General features: G+C 41.1%; 1 protein-coding gene across 14 annotated transcripts in view; it reads right to left on the reverse strand.

The window, feature by feature from the left end:
• The window catches only part of Ralgapa1 (Ral GTPase activating protein catalytic subunit alpha 1), a 220,128-nt gene extending 198,604 nt beyond the window's left edge, over nt 1–21,524 (reverse strand). For 7 of the 14 annotated variants that reach the window (XM_028869729.2, XM_028869733.2, XM_028869732.2 and 4 more), the window contains exon 1: nt 21,290–21,524. In XM_028869729.2, the coding sequence (XP_028725562.1) occupies nt 21,290–21,395 (106 nt within the window). In that variant the 5' untranslated portion in view covers nt 21,396–21,524. The remainder of the gene's footprint in view (nt 1–21,289) is intronic. The other 7 variants (XM_028869738.2, XM_028869735.2, XM_028869741.2 and 4 more) reach the window with 1 other exon arrangement.
• Between the last annotated feature and the right edge of the window lie 875 nt (nt 21,525–22,399).

Below are 22,399 nucleotides of genomic sequence, written 5' to 3' on the forward strand. Positions count from 1 at the left end.
GAGCATAAAAGGAAAACACAAACTAGACCCAACAGCAAAGCCTTGCAGGCATCCTGGCTTCAGTCCGCTGGGACATCTCTTCTCTTCTACTCTCACTGGTGTCTGGGGGCTTATTCCAGAAAGATTCCCACAACAGATATATTTTATAGACGTTATTTTAGTTTTTGTAACCAGGAAGCTTTCAGTTTTATACAACTATTTCAAAATATAAAAAAGCAAAAACAAGTAACTCTAAGGAAAAAAATTACACTAAATAGTGTGATGGGTTTTCAATTCTTGTGTCTAAATTATGTAAAAGCTAAGGTTCTAGTCCAATTTGAGACCCAACAGGGGAAAGACTAGTAAGTGTACAGCAAACTGGGACAACAGAAACACTCCTTTCACACTTCCACTCTAAACTCAACAGTCAGGCAATCTTCACACCAAAGATACTTGAAAAATCCAAGTAAAACACAAGCTAGATAAAGTATCAAAAGGACAGCATAGAAATTCCGAGCATATACTGTTCTTGCAGAGGACCCAGGTTTGATTCCTAGCACCCACATGACAGCTCACAAGCATCTGTAACTTCAGTTCTAGGAGACTCAGCACCCGTATCTGGCCTCACAGGCACAAGCACATGTGGCATACATTTATACAGAAAGACAAACAGTCAAATGCATAAAACAAAAAATTTAAATCTTCAAAATAAATAATTTAGGATTGAAAATGGCAGACCATACTCAGGTATGGATGTACAATCTCCAGGGAATGATCTCAGCAAAACTGGTAAACAGTCATCAGAAAAGCAACTCTATAAACTGCAGGGGAAAGGCTGCACCCAGAGCAGCAATAGCCGGGAAGCTGGGAAACGCCTCTTCTCTTAGCACTGGGGTGCTCTGCACTGGCGACAAAGCAGAAGCAAGCTGCTGTTTCAGAAGGAGTGCAGCCAGAACCTTCAAATCACATTCTAGGAAAAGCCAGACCAAGTAGCCCTGAACTATATGCTGAACCCTGACAAACGCTGTGAAACCGAAGAAAAGAAATCTCCAATCAGATCTGAACAGCATTCAGAAGCTGAAAAACCTTCGAGAACCAGAGGTACATTGGAATGTTCAGACTCCAAACAGCCCTCAGGACATTGGCAAGAGCCAGCAGTAAAGGGCCAGGGCAAGCATTCACAACGGGAACCCTGAAGGAATTCAGACCAGATCTGAGACTCTACCTATGATGTACTGTCCTCAGCCAAGAGTAAGATTCAGCAAGGTACGAGGACTGTCTGTTGCAGAGTCCCTCCCAGCAGTTGAGAAGAATTATAAGTCCAGACAAGAGTCAACAGTGGGGGCCAGTAAGTTCTCACATTGTCTATCTCCTCTCAGCTCTCCCTTCTTCTATATGTATCCCCTGTGTTTAGTTCTCGATAATGATGATAACGGTTATGATAATAAATAAGAAAACTCAAAAACATAATTAAAAGAAATAAATGAAGAACAAATCCTAAGAATTCATACAGTGAAGACAGTACCCCAAATATATCCAGATTCAATGCAATCCCTACCCAAATCCACACTACTCTTTTACCAAAATTGACAAGTTGATTCTATGATTTGCAGGAAAACACAAAGATTCTAAAATATTTATAACAAATCTTAAGAAAGAACAAAGCTGAAGAACTAACACTAATCAAAACTGGTTCCAAGTGGAGGAAAGACATATAGATTAATGAACCAATAACAAATCCTTAAACTGGTCAATTATCTTTGACAAAGATACCAAAACAACTCAATGGGAAAATAAAATACTTATTTAAAAACAATGGTGCTCAAACAATTGGATGTCCATGTGCAACAAAATGAAGTATGGCTCCTACCACATACCGTATATAAAATAAAAACTCAAAAAGGACAGATGTAAAAGTAACTGTAAAACTCTCTAAAGAAAACAATCTTGAGCCAAGCCATAGTGGTGCATGCCTTTTAATCCCAGCACTCAGGAGGCAGAGGCAGGAGGACCTCTGTGAGTTCGAGACCAGCCTGGACTACAGAGTGAGTTTCAGGAAAGGTACCAAAGCTACACAGAGAAATCCTATCTCAAAAAAATGAAACAAAAAAAAAAAAAGAAGAAGAAAGAAAGAAAGAAAAAGAAAAAGAAAGAAAACAATCTTGCGCTAGAAATTATTTCTTAGATAACACTAAAAGCATAAGCAATTAAAGAAAAAGCAGGAGAAGAATGTGGCACGGAGGTATAATCTTTGCTTTGCATGCCCTGGGTCTGATTTCCAACACTACATAAAGAAAAGAGAAACTGGTTTACATATTTATTTTTGTTTGTTTGCTTCAAAGAACACTATCAAAAAATTGAGAAGAGTCTCTCTAGAAAATGGAAAATACTTGCAAACCTCATTTTAACAATTTTTAACACTGTCAAAAAACACAGTTAAAAGTGGGTAGGATATTTGAATAAGAAGATATTTCTCCAGCAATATATACAAACAGCCAATAAAAATATGCACATGAAAAATGCTTGTCATCATTAGCCACCAGGGAAAAACACCAAAACCAAAATGAAGGTTTGGGAGTATCACTTTATAGCTGGACACCTGTGTAGCATGCATGAGGTCCTGGGTTCATCTCCAGCACAAAGAAAAGGCACCACTGTCCACTATAGAGCTATATTCAGATTAGACATGAAACAAGAGTTGGCAAAGATGTGGGAAATTTGAATTGTACAGTGCTGCTATGACTATAAATGATGTAGCTATTTTAGAAAATGATTTGGCAAGCATTAAAAAAATGTTAAAAGAATTACCACATGACCCAGAAATTGCATTACTAGGACACATGCTACCATATTCATAGCATGCATCATCACTCATAATTATGAAACACTGCAAACAATTCAAATGTCCATAAATTGATTAAAAGATAGACCAAATGTGGTGTATTCACATACAACAAATACCATGTATTCATAAAAAAAATGAAGTCCTGTTAGAACATTGTGCTAAGTGAAAGAAGCCAGACACAGAGGTCAATACATGTTTGATTCTGTTTATATGATCCACCCACAACCATGGAGATGCAAAGGTATTAATAGCTGCCAGGAGAACCCACTATGGGAGGGACAGTACTGCTAACAGGTACAAGTGTCTTCTGTTTCTTTCTTCTTTTAAACTCTTCTAGCTCTCCTAATATCCAATTCTTTAGCATCCCAATCTGTGAAACCTGTGACATCCTATCTGACTAAATGAATGAGTGCTAAACTTCCTGGTCAGTTGAATGAAAACAACTACTATAAAAAGAAATAAAGCTAATGAAGAACTGAAAATGCAAAAATCCCCCTAAAATTAGAAATTGCGAACTATAGTATCACCAAGTGACTGATGTTCACTGCAAATAAATACATGACCATTACTTTTTTGAAGAGAACCTAATTCAGTAAACTATTTCTATATGTTGTAAAACAATGCCATCTGCTTTCAGAGTAATCAAAATAGAGTAATATTAATATTTTATAACCAGTTGCACACATCCAAAATACATATCTCAGTTCATAAAATCATTCCTCTAGCAATGAAAATATTCTTTTGGATACTGAAGAGATTAGGCATATGCCTTTTAGGAGTTTAAAGTCCAAAACAGCCAACAATATAGGCAGACATACTTAATAAACACTGAATTTTCATACAATGCAAGTACTTTAAATCAAATAAAGTGTTTGTATATGTGAAATTTTGTATATATGCTTGTACATTTAAATATAAATAAGACTTGTATAAAGTGAAAAGCAGATGGACTGTTCTATGCTCAGGTACCCTATTTGATAAGTCCAATAATTGCACATTTGGATGTTATGGACTGTCAAAGTGAGATGAACCTCTCAACACATTCAACTTCTATGTTTGCGATGCTGCATGCAGATCAGTAATACGCCATCAGTACATGTGGACCTGTTTACAGACTATACTTGGTATCCCAGCAGCATTAACTATGGAATGGTACAGTTTCAGTGCTTAAGCTTAACAGCCCTAACAGTGGTACCAAAGCAGAGAATTTCTGATATAAATTCACAATAAAACTAGGATTTAAAAAAAATAATGGCATAGCTAGGCATTAAAGGAGGTGGCACACTCCTTTAATCCCAGCACTAGGGAGGCAGAGGCAGGCAGATCTCTGTGAGTTCAAGCCAGCCTGGACTACCAAGTGAGTTCCAGGACATTCACATCTACATAGAAAAAAAAAAAAAATGACATCGAAGAAGTAGCATCATTTCCACTTAAATCCTCATGAAAGGCTTTTACCAAATCTCATAAACTATCTCTATACAGTATCACCCACAACACCCATTCTTCTATTCACTTTGCAATTAAATTGAACATCTCAAGCTGAAGCCTGATGCTTTGTTTAAAAACTTTCAAGGAGTACTGGCCAACTACTTTCCTGCATTCATGTCTGTGTTCTTGCCGTTCACTACCTTTACCCAAACTGCTGCTCCTTAATGGACACCTTCTGAATTCTAATTATCTTTCAAGGCATAGCTCAAAAGCCTCCATCTCTATGAAGGTAGTATTTTAGATAACACTTCTTTTTCATGTGCACAGCATGTTTCATGTCTGGCATATGACTCCACATTCCCAAGCCACCACCTCTTCTAGCCAACTGCCCAGAACATGACTGCTTAGATCCATCTGTTTTAAATTTTCAAATAGGCAGATACATAGATAGCAATGTTTCTTAAACATAGTTTTTAATCACTATTTTTATTTTATGTTCATTGGTGTTTTGCCTGTGTATATGTCTGTGTGAAGATGTCAGAAGCCTTGAAACTAGAGTTACCTGCCATGTGGGTGAGCTGCCATGTGGGTGCTGGGAAGTGAACCCAGACCTCTGGAAGAGCAGCCAGTGCTCTTAACCACTAAGTCATCTCTCCAGCCCCTCTTAAACATGTTTGATGAGAAATGGCATTTTTATTATTTTTTTTAAAAGGCTTACAGTAACAACCTAGTTGCTTCTAGAAAGTCCTAAGAAGTCTATGGACTTAAAAGAATTCAGACAAAACCCAAGCAAATTCCAAACAAACACCACTTTAGCCTGGTTATTCTATTTTAGGTTTGGGTGGAGAGGAAGGGTAAGAGTCATGTGGCTTCCTTACATTATCTGAAATAAAATGCCAGTAGCCAATTTTATTTCCTTTGTTTTCTAGCATAAACTTATCATTTTCTAAGTTGCTATTTTTTACCAGACATGTAGGGCTCATTTATTCTTTAAAAACAAATTCTATTACTTGACTGGGTAGCATATAACATCTATTCTTGTGTTTGCCTGGCCAGAATCCAGGTCTTGAAAGTGCTAGGTAAGTGCTCTACCTTGAGATTTAATTTTATCATTTTTAAGAGTCCAATTACACTTCGACAAATGCCTCAAACTTCCCTATGAACTTTGTGGTTCAAATGTATTTTTTGTGTAGTTTCTAACTATGTTGGAGGTGCTGTTATAATATTTTCGTGGACAGATAAACTAAAGATTGGAAGTATTAAGTAATAAACAACTAAAATCAGACTCCAATCTTCTGCTTTCTCTTCCTATCTATTTAGTCTTCAAGTCTGCTCAGCAGTTAATTACTATTTACTATATGAAGTTATTATGGGGATTAAGTAACACATGTAAAATATCTAGTCTAGAACCTGTTAGATATTAAGTAATCAAAAATACCATTATTATCAATACATGGACAGCTGCTTTTTTATAAAAATATTCACTCTAAAAACTTAACAAGAACATAGATAGATGGAACTACCAGATAAATTCTTCACATTCACATGAAAAGCTTACTTATTTAGTAATTAATAATGACTGGACATGTAATTCAGGGGTATAGCATGTGTTAACATGTGTGAAGTCTTAGTATGCTTCCCACCAAAAAAACCCTAAAAAATCATTAGAATCATAATATTCATACGTAGGAGCAGAGCTAAATTCTGAAATCAATCTGCAAATTACTATCTAGACTTGTTCAAAAATTTCAGGGTGTTTTGTTTGCTTGTGTGGCACTGAAGCCTGAACCTAGGGCTTGGTATACTGGTTCAGGCCTCATGATATACTGGCACTCTATATCCCAAACCCAAGTTTTTAAAAGTACTTTCTTCTTCAACTTCATCTAAACATTCATTCACCTACAAGTGCCTTGCGTAGGAATGGAACAGTCAGCCTTTGGAGAAAGGATCTGACAGTGTGGCCTTCCACTGTAGCAGTAGTCCTATCTGTACCTCCCGAGGGTCCTTTTAAGTTTTAATGTTCTTTCTAAATGTAACTGTTTTCAGCTATGTTAAAGGTGTGCAAAAATCTTTGGTGAAAAAAATAGAAAACTTTTAAATTCTCAAACCTTAAAGAAAGGTAAATAAGTAAATGGAAAGTTCCTTAGTACAGAAAGAGAGCATGCACTACTAATGTCTGTATCTTCTCTACATTGAATCTGTAGATTCAATGTAATAAAAAACAAAACAAAACTGAGTCACATCAAGCATAGTGTCACAAACTTACAAGGCTAGCAGGAGGTGAGACAAGAGGATTTCTAGTTCAAGACCAGCCTGAGCAATAATATAGTAAGATACCCTGTTTCAAAAAACAAAACATCCAATCAAAGCTTTTCATGAAAGTTAGCCTGCTGATTTTCAAATACATATGGTGGAGGAAAAAGCCGAAACAACCAAGAAAGCTCTTAGCTTTCTGTGACTGTCTTTAAGAAATTACAGCCCCAAACATCAAAGGTTATTCTCTCAAACACACCTGATGCCCAGGGTGAAATCAATGAGCAAAAATCAAGGTACTAGCAGTACCACTGTCCTCCTGCAGAAGCTGTGGAGAAGAATCAGTCCATCCTGTCTCTTCCATCTTCTAGAACCATTTCCCATCTATCTAGCAGCCCATAACTCCAATCTTCAAGACCAGTACCTTGAACTTTCCATTTGCTCTGTCTTTGTATCAAGCCTTCTCTCTGGGTCTACCTGTAGGTTGTAGGTGTAAGGAACAGCGTCCCAGCCTAAAAACCAGGCGTGCCCTCTGTGCCCTCTCTCTTTCCGCACTCTCTCCTTCCGTATTCTCCCTCCACGCAGTCTTTCTCTCCCTCTCCCCCTCCCAATAAAGCTCTAGAAAGGTAACCATGGCTCGTGACTCTCCTCCAGCACTCTCCTCTGTTGGCATGGCCGCCACAGGCGGCAGCCAGCCACAAGCGCCTCCACTTAATCAACAGTAGGGAAAAGGGCCAGCCAAAGAAATCCACCCTGGCCCTGAAACCAGGGCTAGTGAAAGAAACACACCTTGGCCATGAGACCTGAGCCAGTGAAAAAAAAAACACTTCAGCTCTGAACCCAGAACCTCAGAAACATGCCCTGACCCTGAAACCAGTGCCAAAGAAACACATTTTGGCTCTAGAATCAGAGCCAGTGAAAGAAATACACCCTGGCCCTAAAATTGGAGCCAAAAGGCTAAATAAAACCAGTGAAAAAAACAGAGTTTGGTCCTGAAATCAGCCATCTCTGCCCCTGGCCAATGAAACTAACCAATTCTTGAGGAGGATAACTAACCAATCCCTGAACAGAAAATCTCCCTGGAGAAACTCCACCCCTCAGAAGCCCTATATAAGCCCCTCTGCCTATTCAGTTGTTGGCTGTTCTTTCCCGCCCTGGTAGAGGCAGCCACTCTCCTGGACTTCTTCTTCCCAAATAAATCTCTTTCTCAAAAGTGTCTTGGGTGAAAACCTTAATTTGCAGGGCACATCCCTTAGCCGGATTGAGCAGAAAAAAACCTTGCTGAAATATTCCCTCAAAAGGGCTGAGCAAGGAGAAGGGGAAAAGTAACAGCTTTTCACTGAGCTGGAGAAGATTGCTACATTTCTGCAGGGGCTTCCCCTTTAGCAGAGTGAAGCAAAAGAAGCAACATCTTATCTTGGGCCAGCGAGAAGAAACAGCTCTGCTGGGAAGCACCCTTAAGGGGGTGAGGGAGGGAAGAGAATCAAAGTCCATCTGTAATGGGTCTCTCTCGGAGGAGCAAGATTGCTTTATCCTGCAGATCATCCCCCTGTACCCCAGCTTCAGATATCACCTGACTTCCTTACAAGTCAGGATACCCTCCCTCCAGAGCCGTCCTACTGCAGCTCTAGGTATAACCTGGCTTCCCAATAAGTCAGGATACCTCAAACCTCCAGAGATGTAACACTCACATAGGTCAGTTAACTTTATTACACGATGAGGATAAAACTAAGGGACTGGTGTACTTTAAGGCTACATTTCATTTGGTTCCTAAGGATGAGTTTTACATAAGCTAAATGCTATTAACAAGATAATTAAAAAATATCTTTCAATGGGAGAAATTATCTGTTAATCCCTGCCATAATGACATAAACATTTTCCAGTTAATGTCCTAGTTATATGTGTGTGTTTGCTTGTACATTTTTCAGTTGGTGCTCTGGGGGGGGGTGCATGTGTGCATGTACATATTTGCCTGTTCTTCCATGTTATACAACAGACTTTAGATTCTGAATCAAAATCTTTTACTTGGGTGTTGAAAACAATCCCAACTTTCTTTCTGATTAGAATACTGACTTCCTTGATTTTTTTTCTTCCACTGACAAGTGAATGCTCACAAAACAGTTTTGCTCTTCTCATACTTAATGTATCCACTCAAGAACTGAACAGTATTTACTTATTATGGAGCAAGCCACCACATTTAATTTAGGGATATAAAATGATATTCTGTGCTCAGGAAAGACGAGACATTCCTTAGGTATGCAAATAATATTGTCACCAAAACAATCAAATTACTGGAGATAAATAAGCTTAGTGTATGAAAGTCTCGTGTCAGCTCCTATGCTGACCTAATCAGAAAGGCTTGATAGAAGTTGTGTGTAACATTTCTCCCTAAAGTTTGCAAAAGTTGAAGCTTTCAAGTGCTAAAAGTGATAGGAACACAGACTGGTACAGCAAGTATTATTAGCAAGTGCAATGACTTCTGGTTTGATACTACAGTGAAACATGCCAGAGAGTTGTAACTAGGGGTAAAATGGGAAGACAATGTGGTAGAAAAGATGTTAGGACACTTGAAGGTGTTTGAGGTATGATGAGTCTTTAAGTGTAGAGTCTGCTTTTGAGATTAGAAAGCAGGTCAGAGGTAAAACCTGCAGTGTAGATGGGGGGCATTAACAGTACATATATGGGCATTTGAAGCCGGGGGCAACTTAATCAAGAACTATACACAGGTAGAAGAAAAGAGACTTGTAAACAGAACACTGAAAGCACTAACAATGAAGGGAGGATTTGGCTACAGAAGACAAGTCTGCAAAAGTGTGATCAATGGAATGGAATGGACTGGTTGTGATGGTGCCTCCCCAGCATTGGAGGGGGGAGAGGGCAGCAGCAAAAGGGTCCTGTGAGCCTGAGGCCAGCCTGCTCTTACATAGTGAGTTCCAAGATAGCTAGGGCCACATAGAAAAACCCTGTCTCAAAAACACCACACACACACACACACACATACAGAGAGAGAGAGAGAGAGAGAGAGAGAGAGAGAGAGAGAGAGAGAGAGAGAGAGCCCAGAGGTAGAGAGGTAGAGAACTCAGAGCACTGAGAAAGCAACATGTATCCCAAATCATGGGGTATCTTCAGATGAATGCATAGGTGTAACAGAAGCATAAGAGTACTAAGAAAAATACAGGGATGCTGGCTTCCCCATGCGTGGGAGAGTGGCATCCATTAAAATGGGATACAAAGAAATCTGGTATCAAGAAGAGAACTGGGATTCAGATTAGTTAAATGAGTTTTAACAGAATGAAAAACCATTACATTCCTTTGCTTTTTATGATTCAACTACATCACTCAGCTGGAATGGTAAGATCAGATAATTTGATTGCTTAAACACAAGCTAAACATTTTGAACTTCATCTTCCTGACAATGAAGATCCATGAAAGATTTAAGAACATTTGGTGTGACATGCTCAGTAATGTGCTCTAGAAAGACTGTGACAGCATCATGTGAAAGTTTAGAAAGGGAGAAAGATCCTCATAGGGAAACTAACTAGTAAACCACTACAAATTATTAAGCAAAATAAATTAATTAATTAACATTTTAATAAAAAAAAAACAGTAGGAACAGACAAAAATGAGCAGGATGGGGCTGTGGTGACAGCTTAGTTTGTTAAGTGCTGCCACACAAGTATGAGGATCATACTTTGGATCCCAAAAACCCATGTAAAAAGCCAGAGACTATTCACTTATAATTCCAAAGCTAAAAGTCAGAGACAGAAGGATCCCTAGGGCTTTTTAGTCAACCAGTACAGCCAATCAGTGAGCTCCAAGCCAAATGGGAGACCTTGACTCAAAAATGAATGAATGAATGAATGAATGACTAAATATGGAGAAACACTTGAGATATCTCTCATTGACCTCTGACCTCCAAATGCACACATGTGCACACACACCCACACATATGCACCTCAATCCTCCTAAACACAAACGAAAAGAGCAATATTTAGCTGAAGAGGCAATGTAAAGATGTCCCACACAGACCAGGCATGGTGGCACATTCCTTTAATCCTAGAAGCAGAGGCAAAAGATCTCTGTGAATTTAAGACCACCATGGTCTACACAGAGAGCTCCAAGACAGCCAGGACCACATAGAGAGACCTTGTCTCAAAGGGGGAAGGAGGGAGTCCCATACATTTCAAATTCTGAGGTCTCAATATAAATTTACCTTTTTCTACCTATCATTAAACATTCATGCCAATTGGAGGAAGGTGATATCACTTACAAAAATATAAATACTAGTCATCTATTCAACTATTTTCCCCAAGATCTATTTCTATAGCATGAACACTTCAACAAAGGTGCTATATATTAAATATATGAGTGCATATATATGACATACATAGATTTCAAATTAAATTTAACAATCTTCAAAGCTAGCACCTGAGAGGACAAGGCAGGGACATCTTAAACTCAAGTGAGTGAAACAGAGAAATGAAGAAAAGGAAGGGTTCTAACCAAAAACAAAGAATTCTTTCTGTTCTAAGACACCAAAGACTTGTAACATGACCTTTCTCTTTTCACCTGAGCCACCAGGAAATTTAAGAACCAAATTCAATGACTTATAGCTGTAATCGGCTCATCTCTAACCTGATAATGTTTCTTTTCTTCACATAGTGACTACTTAGTTGTTCTTTCTCTTTCTGCTCTTTATTCATTACTTACCTGGATACAATACAATCCTTAATAAATGAAATACTAGTGCAAAAATGGCTTACTATATTTAAAACAGCTTGTTCTATTAAGAATATTAGGGGCTGGAGAGATGGCTCAGAGGTTAAGAGCACTGACTGCTCTTCTAGAGGTCCTGAGTTCAATTCCCAGTACCCACATGGTGGCTCACAACCATCTGTAATGAGATCTGGCACCCTCTCCTGTCTACATAATAAATAAATAAATCTTTAAAAAAAAAAAAAAAAGAATATTAACTGGAGTCATGGTTTGAATCTTTCATTTTTCAAAGGCTTGCTATCCAGCTAATGGTGTTATTTTTAGAGGTTCTAGAAACTGAAGAGGTGGGGCAGAGCTGAAGAAAGTAAGTCACTGCAGACAGGTTCCTACAAGCACATGGTCCCCAGGCTGCTTCCTGTCCGTGGTGCTGTGAACAGTTGCCCTCTGCCACAGACTACCATCTGTGTCCAAGAAGCTCAATGACCTACACATCAAGAAATATAAAGATAGCCTAATGGCTCACAACCAATGATGAAGAAAAATATCTTGAAAGCAGCCATAGGAAAAGAAATGATAAGTTGCATACAGAATAGGATCCAGATGAAAAAAAAAAAAAAACTTGTCAAAAACATTGCAAGAAAGAAGACGGTGAAGTAAAATATTTAAAGACAAAGAGGGGAAACAAACCTATAAATCTAGGATTCTAAACAGAGCAAAAGTGTCTTCCGCAAAGTATTAAAGGCAGTCTTAAAAATAAAATAGGCTTTCATTAGCAGACAATCACCATAGAGGAAATGTTAGTTTTTCAAGCACAAATAAGATTATACAGAATAGACATAATTTCTATGTAAGGGGATAATAGTACTAAAATGATACTAGATGGAGAAATGTATAAGACTTTTTTGTCACTTACAAATCTTACAAAGGCCTATCTCACTGGTAGTACACATACCAAGTATTTGTGAAGCCCTGGGTTCTATCCTCAGCCCTGAAAAACTTAAAAATCCTACAAAGATAACGATTTGCATAGATAAAATAATACAGTGTTGGATTTACATAGGTAAAACATGATAACAAAAGCATAAGTGCTCAAAATGGGGAAATGGAAGTATACTCTTGTAAGGGTCTTAAGTGCAAACTGCTATAATACCACTTAGAGGTGGAGACCCTGACCAGTTTACAGATACATGCTATAAACTAAAAAAGGGAGAGGTGGGATCAAGAAAAACAGGCCTTGGCGGTTCGTGTTACTGGAGTTGTATTCATGCCAGTGGATGTCCACACACTCCAGAAGAGAATTTGACATTGCTGCTGCTGCTGTTGCTGTTATAGCAATGGCGCATACCGTTGCTACTGTTTCTGGGATTACCATTTCATAATTGCTTACTACAGCTAGCACAGTGGAGACCCTGGCAACAAAAGTAGCTACCACAGTTAGTTAATCTTTCATTCTATTGGGCATGATAAATTTAATTCAGTAGTTATATACATCTCAATTGGCTTTGAAAATCATAAATTTATAAACTCAAGTTCCAGTTGCTTTTGGGATACTATCTTACAAGGACTCCAACGTACAGTATGGCTCGTTAAGGAAGGGAATGGCTCAGTTCCCTACTGGCTATGGATGAGATAGGACCTCTGTTGGTCTTTTCTGTATCGAACACACAGATTGCAAGCCCAGTGCCACTCTGAGATCTTTGGCAGCAGTTAACTATGCAGCTCACACACAATTGAGCCGGTATGATAATGAGTATTCAGAGACAGGTAATGCCTGGGGGGCACTCATCAACCTAAGACGGAGCACCTGTGTGGCCTGGGCAGGCGTCTCCATGACGGGTAAGGTGACCTGCTGACGTCCCATGTAACCCAAGTCATTAGCTCATTTTTTAATAAAAGGGGGACCTGCAGGGCCCTGGCCCCCGTTTTGGGTAACTGTTGCCTTGCTTGCTGACCTTGACCTTGATATCCTCCCTATGCTAATTCCCTGCCAGGTTCCACCCTCTGGAATGCTTAAGGGAAGTTCCTTGTCTCTGTATCCTGAATAATGGGCGTTAACAGCTTAGATGCAAGATTGTAAAACATCAGTAGCGAACTTCTGCCCTCTGGTATCCTCCAATTGTGCTGTAAACCTGTATTTAAGACCTCCTACCCCCTTCATGAAATGGCATTCGACATTTAAAATTAAAATATATATAAAATTGAATGAATACTGCGAATGTAATCTATGAATACCACAAATGTGATTAATATCATGAGTGTAAGTAATGAATATCATGAGTGTAATTTAAAAAATAAATTAAAAAAATAAAAATTTTTTAAAAAAGGGAGAGGAAGGAAAGGGGAAATATGGGAACTAAACAGGCCAAACAGAAAACGAAAAGCAAAACAACAGACTCAAACTTAATCATATCAATAATCACATTACATGCAATAATTCCAAACTCTCCATTAAAAGGCAGATATTATATGTACATATATACAGATATATATATATATATATATATATATATATATATATATATATTAATCCTCACTAGGCATGATGATGTACTCCTGTCATCTCAGCATCCCGGAAGCTGAGGCAGGAAGAGTACTTCAAGTTTAAGGCTAGCCTGGGCTACACAGTGAATGCCAGGTCAGCCTGGTTTACATAACAATTCTCTCTCTCTCTCTCTCTCTCTCTCTCTCTCTCTCTCTCTCTCTCCCCCCCCTCTCTATCTCTCTCTCTGTCTGTCTCTCTCTCCCTCTCTCCCTGTCTCTGTCTCTGTCTGTCTCTGTCTCTGTCTCTGTCTCTCTCTCTCTCTCACACACACACACACACACACACACACACAAACCACCATTTTTCTTTCTTCTTTCTTGTAAGAAAAATTCTGTCAAAAACTTCCACATAGCATCAGAGTTTCTAGCCAGTTCAAGGCAAGAGGCCAAAAAAACAAAAAAGGAATAAAGCACCCACATTATAAAGGGAAACACAAGAAAACCAATGGAATCAAGGGAGGAGTGAGGGGGCAGATCTTGAGGTGGAGAGTTGGCTCAGTGAGTAAGAAGAATACTGCTTGTTTTTCCAGAGGACCTGAGTTGCTCCAGTTCTAGGGGGATCCAACATCCTGCTCTGGCCTCCTCAGACACCAGGCACATAGTAGTACATTAACACACATGCAGGCAACACACACACACACACACACACACACACACACACACACACACACACTTTTAAAGTCTGTATTTCCATAAACTAACTACAATCAGAAATAAATACCAAGATAACATTGGGGGGGGGGGGTTGTTTTTCACTAGTTTTGTTGTTGTTGTTTTGAGATGGACTGGAACTCAGAAACCCGCCCGCCTCTGCCTCCCGAGTGCTGTGGTCTAGGAGACATGTAGCACACCTGCCTAAGCTAATCTTTTAGAGGAGCTTCACAACTACATAGGGTTAAGTCGGACCGACCGACCGAAGAGCCACAGGGTGCTGGAGACAGTGCAGCACTGCTGAGAAAATTAAAGAAGTCCTCAGAGAAACAGACTGGGTCACGACTCAGTATTTACAGTGTTTTCCCAGACTGACGTCCAGACTCAAACAGCCCCAGTCAAAATCCCAACGGGTTTCTGTTTTGTTCAGAAATTGGAAAACTAATCTTTCATTTTTTCCTGTTACTGTATGTGTTTGGATATTTTGCCTGCATATGTCTGTGTACTATGTGCATACCTGGGATCTCCAGAGACCCTAAGAGGGAGTTAGATTCCCTGGAAGTCGAGTTACAGATGCCTGTCAGCTGCCAGCACCCAGGTCCTCTGAAGAGCAGCCAGCTCTTAACCACCAAGTCATCTCTCCAGCACCTTTGTTTTTTGGAGGGTCTCACACTATGTTGCCCAGGCTAGGCTTGAAGAAATTGCCTCAAATGATCCTCTGGCTTCAGCCTCCTGAGGTGCTGGACCACAAACTAGATGAGATGACAAGCATGTGCCACCACGATGACTGGGCTTTTTCACAAGTCCCTCTTAAACTCTCATGGAGATACAGAGCCTGGCACTTCCAGCACAAGCAACAACAGAACTCTGAAAATGAAGAGTGAAGCTGGAGGACACCAACTAGGTTTCAGGATTTATTTTAGTTACAATAATCAAAATATTGTGGTATTGGCACCAGCACAAATAAAACAGATCACTGAAACAAAACAGAGTCTAGAAATAGACCCACACATATTTAGACAAACAAGTTTCACCAAAGCACAGGGCAATTCAGTACAGCAGGACTTACAAGTCTGAGAACAACTTGCTACCTACATAGAATGACTGGGGTGGGGGAAACACCCCACAACACACTTTATAGCACATCTACAAAGCAGAGTAAATTTAAGATGACTCACGCACCCAAATAGACCTAAAACAGTATCACTTTTAGAAGCATGTAAGAAAATGCCTAGCCATGAGTTAGGCAAGTTTTAGATGACACTGTCCAAAAATTAGCATAAAGAAAAAGTTGATATAAATTACGCTGAAATTTTGGTTTTGGTGGTCCTGCTGGCGATCAAACCCAAGAATTTGTGCAAGACAGGCAAACATTCTTGTCTGTGCTACATCCCCAACTCATAAAAATGTAATCAAAATTAAGAATGCTAGGTACTGGAGAGTTGGGTCTGTAGTTAAGAGCACTGGCTGCTCTTTAGAGGACCAGAGTTCAATGCCCAGCACCAACATGGCATTTCACACACATCTGCAACCCCAGTTCCAGGGGACCTGACACCCTCTTCTGGCCTGTGTGGGCACACACACAAATTATGAGATTTTAAGAGGAAACGTCACCAAAAAAGTTACACAATGGAAGTAAGCACATACTATCAGACATGACCAGCACACAAACCTCAGAGGTTGAAATGAAGAGGACTGCCCACACAGAGCGGTGCTGATGTATATCTATGGAGGAACTGGTACTCAAACTACTATTGAAATGTTAGGGCAGTTTCTCTTGTTGTTTTGCTGCAACAAGGTCTCGCTTATTCTGTAGCCCAGGCTAGACTATAACTCATTATGTAGCTTCTACTAGCTTCAAACTTAAGGCAATCCTCCTCACTCAGCCTCCCCTGTGCTGAGATTATAGGCATCAGTTACTACAACCTGGCTTGGCAAGTTTTTTGTTGTTGTTTTGGTTTGGTTTTTGGTTTTTCAAGACAGGGTTTCTCTGTGTAGCCCTGACTGTCCTCGAACTCTAAGATCTGCCTGCTTCTGCCTCCTGAGTGCTGGGTTTAAAGTTGTGTGCCACCACTGCCCGGCTGGCATGTTTCTTGAATGTTAAATACACCACTGCCACATGGCCCAGCCATTCCATTCCTAGGTATCGATCCATTCGAAATGGAAAGAATGCCTATCAAGTGCACTGTGCAGCAGCTTCACTTGTAACAGCCCCAAACTACCCACATGTTAATCAACAGATAAGTGGAAAAACTGTGGTCTAGAAGACTACAACTCAAGAATAAAAACACAAACCACTGACACACCCGAGTACGACACAGGTGGATTTCAAAATCACGAGGCTGAGTGAAGGAAAATGAAAACACTATAGTAAAGTTTCAGTTGTCTGCTGTGTAACCCCACGTCTATGAAACTCTACAAACCACAAATGTAGACTTGCTCAGGGATGGACAGGAAGGCACAAGCTGAGGGGAAGAGGAAGAGGAAGGGAAGCATGGAGAAACTTTGGGAGGTGGAGGACATACTCATTATCTTATGTATCTGGCTATAAGCTTTTGTTGCCTGGTTTTGCTGGCAGTAGTAGAGGTTGAACCCAGGACTTCAAGCATGCTAGGCAAGCACTCTACCTCAGCCCTCTTCTCCTGTTTCTTGTGTTGAGGAGAAGGCAACTCCAGGGCCTTGGACAGTGCATGCTTTATTATTGAGCTAAATGCCCAGCCCCTAGCTATATTTACCTTGTTTGGGTAAGTCTAATGTTGATGTCATGAAGTACCCCATGTCAAAGTTACTGTACAAACTTTAAATATGTGAAATTTATTGGATGGCAAGTGTACATTAATAAGGCTGTTAAAATGACCTAGCAATAATCCAGTGGTTCTCAACCTTCCTAATGCTAAGACCTTTAATACAGTTCCTCATGTTGTGGTGACCGCCAACCATAAAATTATTTTCATTGCTACTTCATAACTGTAATTTTTGCTACTGTTAGGAAATGTAGTGTAAATATCTGATATGCAGGATATCTGATATGTGACCCCTATGAAAGGTTTATTCAACACAAAAGGGGTTGTAACCCACAGGTTGAGAACCACTGCAATAATCCATTCTTAGCTAAATAAGCACTTATATTTTTAAATCCGGATGACTGAATCCAACTTGCCACTTTAAGTAGAAGCAAACCCACATTTCCAGAATATGCATAATCTGGCTTGAGCTGTATCAGTCACTTTACATGTGCTAACCTTACTACCATTATCTTAAAGCTACTAGTTATAAACCAGAAGTGGGAAGGTAAAAAGGATACCACAAAACTCTAGAAACCAGACACAGCCTCTTCTTTTTCTACCTAACCCTTTTAGTATCTACAGATCAAACATATGATATCATCAATAACCAGCAGATTTGAAATCTGAACCCATCAGAGGAATTTTCGTTTTGTTTTGTTTGCTTTAAAACAGGATCTCGCTATGTTGCTCTGGTACTCCCTATAACAGCTTTCTTAATTTGCAATCCTCCAGCCTCAGCATCAGAAGTGCAGCACCACACTTGGCTAAAATCTATACATTTAACTAGAATTCTCACTACAGTGGAAGGTTAACACTGGATATTTAAATTTTATGTTTTTATATAATAGATTTTTAACAAGAAAGAACCTTTTTGCTTTTTAATAATGTAAGGAATTTAAAAAAAAAAAAAAAAGGAAAGTGGGCTGGAGAGGTGGCTCAGTGGTTAAGAGCACTGGCTGCTCTTTGAGAGGACCCAGGTTCAAGTCCCAGCATTCACATGGCAGCTCATAACTATCTGTAACTCCACTTCCAGAGGATCTAACACCCTCTTCTGGCTTCCTTGGGCACCAAGCACACACATATTGCTCAGACATACATGAAGGCAGAACATACGAAAAATAATTGTTTTTTAATGAAAAACAATGAAGAAGACATCTTCAAAGGCTTCTAAATGCTGACTACTCTTCCAGACCTCTGCCCTGTGAGTAGGGATCTGTACAGAGGACCACACTAAAGTAGTTGTAGAACAGTAATGCCAAAAGGAGACAGGTCATGTCTGGAAACACTTTTTCTAAGGGGAGTTGCGACTTTATTACCTGGATGTACAGAATTCTCCTATAAATACCCCCAAGGAACAGCACTTTTGTTTGGTCCAATACCGTTCTGTGTAATTAACCTCATTGTATTTACTTAAATCCCTACTTATTTCCAAAAAGGATTTAAAATGGCTCTTCCAACTATAAAATAGGATACCAACTGGCAAGCCTCTAAGAATTCACTCATTTTCTTAGAAATCATATTAATCTTATTTTAAATAAAATAACTGTAACCATTTAAAAATACAGAATATTTTTATTGAATTTAAATATTGAAGCTGAAATGTTGCTTAGAAGCAAAGTGCCTGCTAGCACACTTGAGCCCCAAGTTCAATTCCTAGCCCTAAGGCAGAGGGAGAGAACTTAAAACCAAGCTTAGCATTTGGGGATCCATCTTTTAGTATGCATTATGACAAGCTCTCAGAAGCTGGTATTCTGACACTTGGGACTTGAATATTGCTATGAGAGATTTTTCTGTTCATTTAGCAGCATCTAGCATACTATATCTAGTAGCAACTCCTCACAGAAGAAGTGTTTCTAGCCGGGTGGTGGTGGCAGTACTCAGGAGGTAGAGCCAGGTGGATCTCTGTGAGTTCAAAGCCAGCCTGGTCTACAGAGTGAGTTCCAGGACAGGCTCCAAAAGCTACATAGAGAAACCCTGTCTTAAAATAGATAGATAGATAGATAGATAGATAGATAGATAGATAGATAGATAGATAGATAGATAAAAGTGTTTCCAGACATGGTCACTGTCTGCTATTGGCAAGGTGTGTCTGGTTCTACAACTACTTTAGTGAGGTCTTCTACTCTCTGGCATATGTCTGTAAGAATGCTCAACATCTGAAAGTCCTGAAAGATATCTTCTCCAGTGATTTTCATTTTTTAAAAAGAGTTCTTAAATTAATAAAGCAAAAAAAAAAGTTTTTTCTTTGTAAGTATTCTATTTTCAAACAGAGGAAGCTAGTTCTACAAAATATCCAACATGTGTGACATCTCATGTTTCCCAAGTTAGGAGACACACACACACATAGCGCGTGTGCGCGCACGCACACACACACACACACACACACACACACACACACACACACAAAACCACAAAAACCACATGCCAAAGAAACATAAAGAAACCAATCCTTAATCAACCATGGCAGTTACTTTAAGAAATTTCAATTCCCTGTTGTAACTCAGCTTTTTAGTTCTGCATTTATGCAGTCTACAGCTTGTCTCAAGTGAGTGTCAAGTTGCACTAAGTGTACAGTTTCCAACTGCCATTATTTTGTAATCCATCTATATTCACGATGACTTTGTATGTCTCAGATGTATCTTTTCAGACAAATCTGGCTTCAATGACAACTCCAGGATGAAAATAAAATGTTAAGAACCTCTACCATAGTTAAATGGTTTCCATAAACTGGATTAAATTCCTTTCTCATTATACCACAGGAGTAAGTACTTGTGATTTTAGCTGTCATACATGTAGGAAGGATGAAAAACAAATTAAGAGACACAAAATCTGGATTTCATTTTTTTGATTTAGTCTCCCATCAGCTTAGTAGAAACATGGTCTACCTTAACCTTTCTCATTTGCACACACACACACACACACACACACACACACACACACACACAGGCAGTAAGATCTCTATTTCTAGACAGATTGCAAATATCTATTATAGTAATTCATGTGAAACCCTTTGTAGACAGTAAAGCACCACACAAATGCTGGGTGTTAGTCGTGGTGTCTCAACACACTAAGGAAACATATCCCAGGAACAGACACACCGTATATGTTTAAGTCACTTTCCAAAGTAGACAGTCATTAGGAAGACAGCTTGAGACGAATGAGAATCCAAGCATCTGGGCTCTAACCTCAGTTACGCTATTATTCTGTACATGGGCCCTGGTCAACTTTGCTTTTCATCTCAAATTTCTCCACTGGGGGGAAAAAATAGAGAACCAAAAGTTCCATAAGTACATAGTCCTGTCCTTATCCACGTTATCTATGACCAAGTATCCAAAACCCTCCTTTTAACTTTATATCCCAAACTCGGCTCGGTTTGGTCTTTGGAAACACTGAAGTTGAAGACAGCCGACAGTGAGAACATTTTAAGGAACACTGAATTCTGTACAGTTCTCGAGAATCTCGTTCTCTATAATCAGTTTTCCTTCTAAAGGACAGCAAAAATGAAGAACGGAGTACAGAAGAGCAGGGCGGGGTCCTTCCCCACAAGCTTCAGGAACCACCCACTTCCCAAAGAGGTGTAACTGCTTCCTCCCGGCCCTCACCTGCCAAAAAAACTTGAAAGACTACGGGTTCTACTGCTTCTACTGCCCGAGCGAGTGAGCGAGCAAGCATGTTGCTTTTCTTTCCCCTTGGGCGGGGATGGCAGCAGTCATCTGGCCAACACGCCCTCCCAACACCATTACCCACACCACCAAGTGTCCCTCAAGTCTCATCAAGGACTTAAGTTTCCAGCCTGACGCTCGTGGCCTTTATTTTATTTTATTTTATTTTCGGACCCCGAACTCCAACGTGGGTCTGTGCCAACTGCCAAGCCGCCCCCTTCTTCCCTCGCCGCCCGCCCTCCCGCCCTCCCTCTGTCCCGCGCGTGGGCAGAGGCGCCGCCGGCCCTCACTCCCGACCGCGCTGGGTCGCGAGGGCGAACCCCGGAGCTGGTGTGGGGTGACGGGCCGGGGGGCCGGCGAGGCCGAGGCGTCGCGCACACACACGCGCACACCGCCCACCTCACCCCCCAGCTCGCTCCCCTCCTCACCGATGACGATGCGCAGGTGCTTGAGGCGGGTCAGCGCGTCCTTCTTGGTGTCCAGCACCTTCTGGGTGGACTTCTTCACGTCCCCGTGCGGCTTCTTAGAGAACATCCTGCGGCCGCCGCTGCCGCCGCCGCCGCCGCGGCCCCTCCCGGCCGGGTCCCCGCGGCCCAGCGCAGGCGGTGGGCGGGGAAGACGAGGCTAGCCGCGGCGGCTCATGCGCTCCCCCGCCGCCGCGCGGGCCCCGCCGCCAGGCCCGCCTCACGCCGCCGCCGCCGCCCCCGCCGCCGCCGCCGCCGCCGCTGCACGGAACCTGCGGCCCCGGCTCCAATATGGCGGACCGGCCCCGCGCGCTGCAGCGACGAGGAGACGCGGAGCGGGGGCCGCCGCCGCCGCCGCCGCTGTCGCTGTCGCTGCCGCCGCCCAGGCCGCCCAGGCCGCGGCCCGGGCCCCACAGCCGCGGAGATGGAGCGCTCCGCCGCCGCCGCCGCGCCACTCCTCTCTCCCTGAGGCCCCCTGAAGGTTGAAGCGTCTCAGCTTCAACCGCGCAAGAGGCCAAAACCCAGCCGTGTGGGTGATGGAGTTTCACGACTCTGCCGTCGGTGGCGAACGGTCCCCGTGGCAACCGCCTTCTGACGTCAGGTGCTCGTGACGTCACGCTAGCGTGAGCTCATGCCCGCCGCTGTAACCTCTTGGAGGGGGGCTCAGAATCGGTGTTAGCACAGCTGGAGGAGGGCAAGGGAGTTAAGGAGGGTGTTCTTTACCGTGTGCTGGGTGTAAACCGCAGTTCCTAGAGGTTTGGGGTTTTTTATTTTGTTTTGGTTTGTTTTTTTAAAAAAAGATCTTTCCTCTCCACTCTTTAAATCACTCCTGGTAATTTAAGATAAACCTAAGAGTGGATAGATGTACAAGGCCAGCTTGATACCAGCTCCGAAGCCTTGGCTGTAACGTCATTTCACTTTCTAATTTGGATTCTTCCTGTGTTTTGCAAACTATTCACTTTTTAATTTGGATTTTCCCCGTGTTTTTGCAAAATCATGATTAAAAATGTACTGTGCCTTAGAGATGCGTAGGAGTGTGGTACATCCTTTTCCTTTAAATTCCCATGCACATGG

This window comes from Peromyscus leucopus, chromosome 14 (assembly GCF_004664715.2).
Source record: "Peromyscus leucopus breed LL Stock chromosome 14, UCI_PerLeu_2.1, whole genome shotgun sequence".
NCBI lineage: Eukaryota > Metazoa > Chordata > Mammalia > Rodentia > Cricetidae > Peromyscus > Peromyscus leucopus.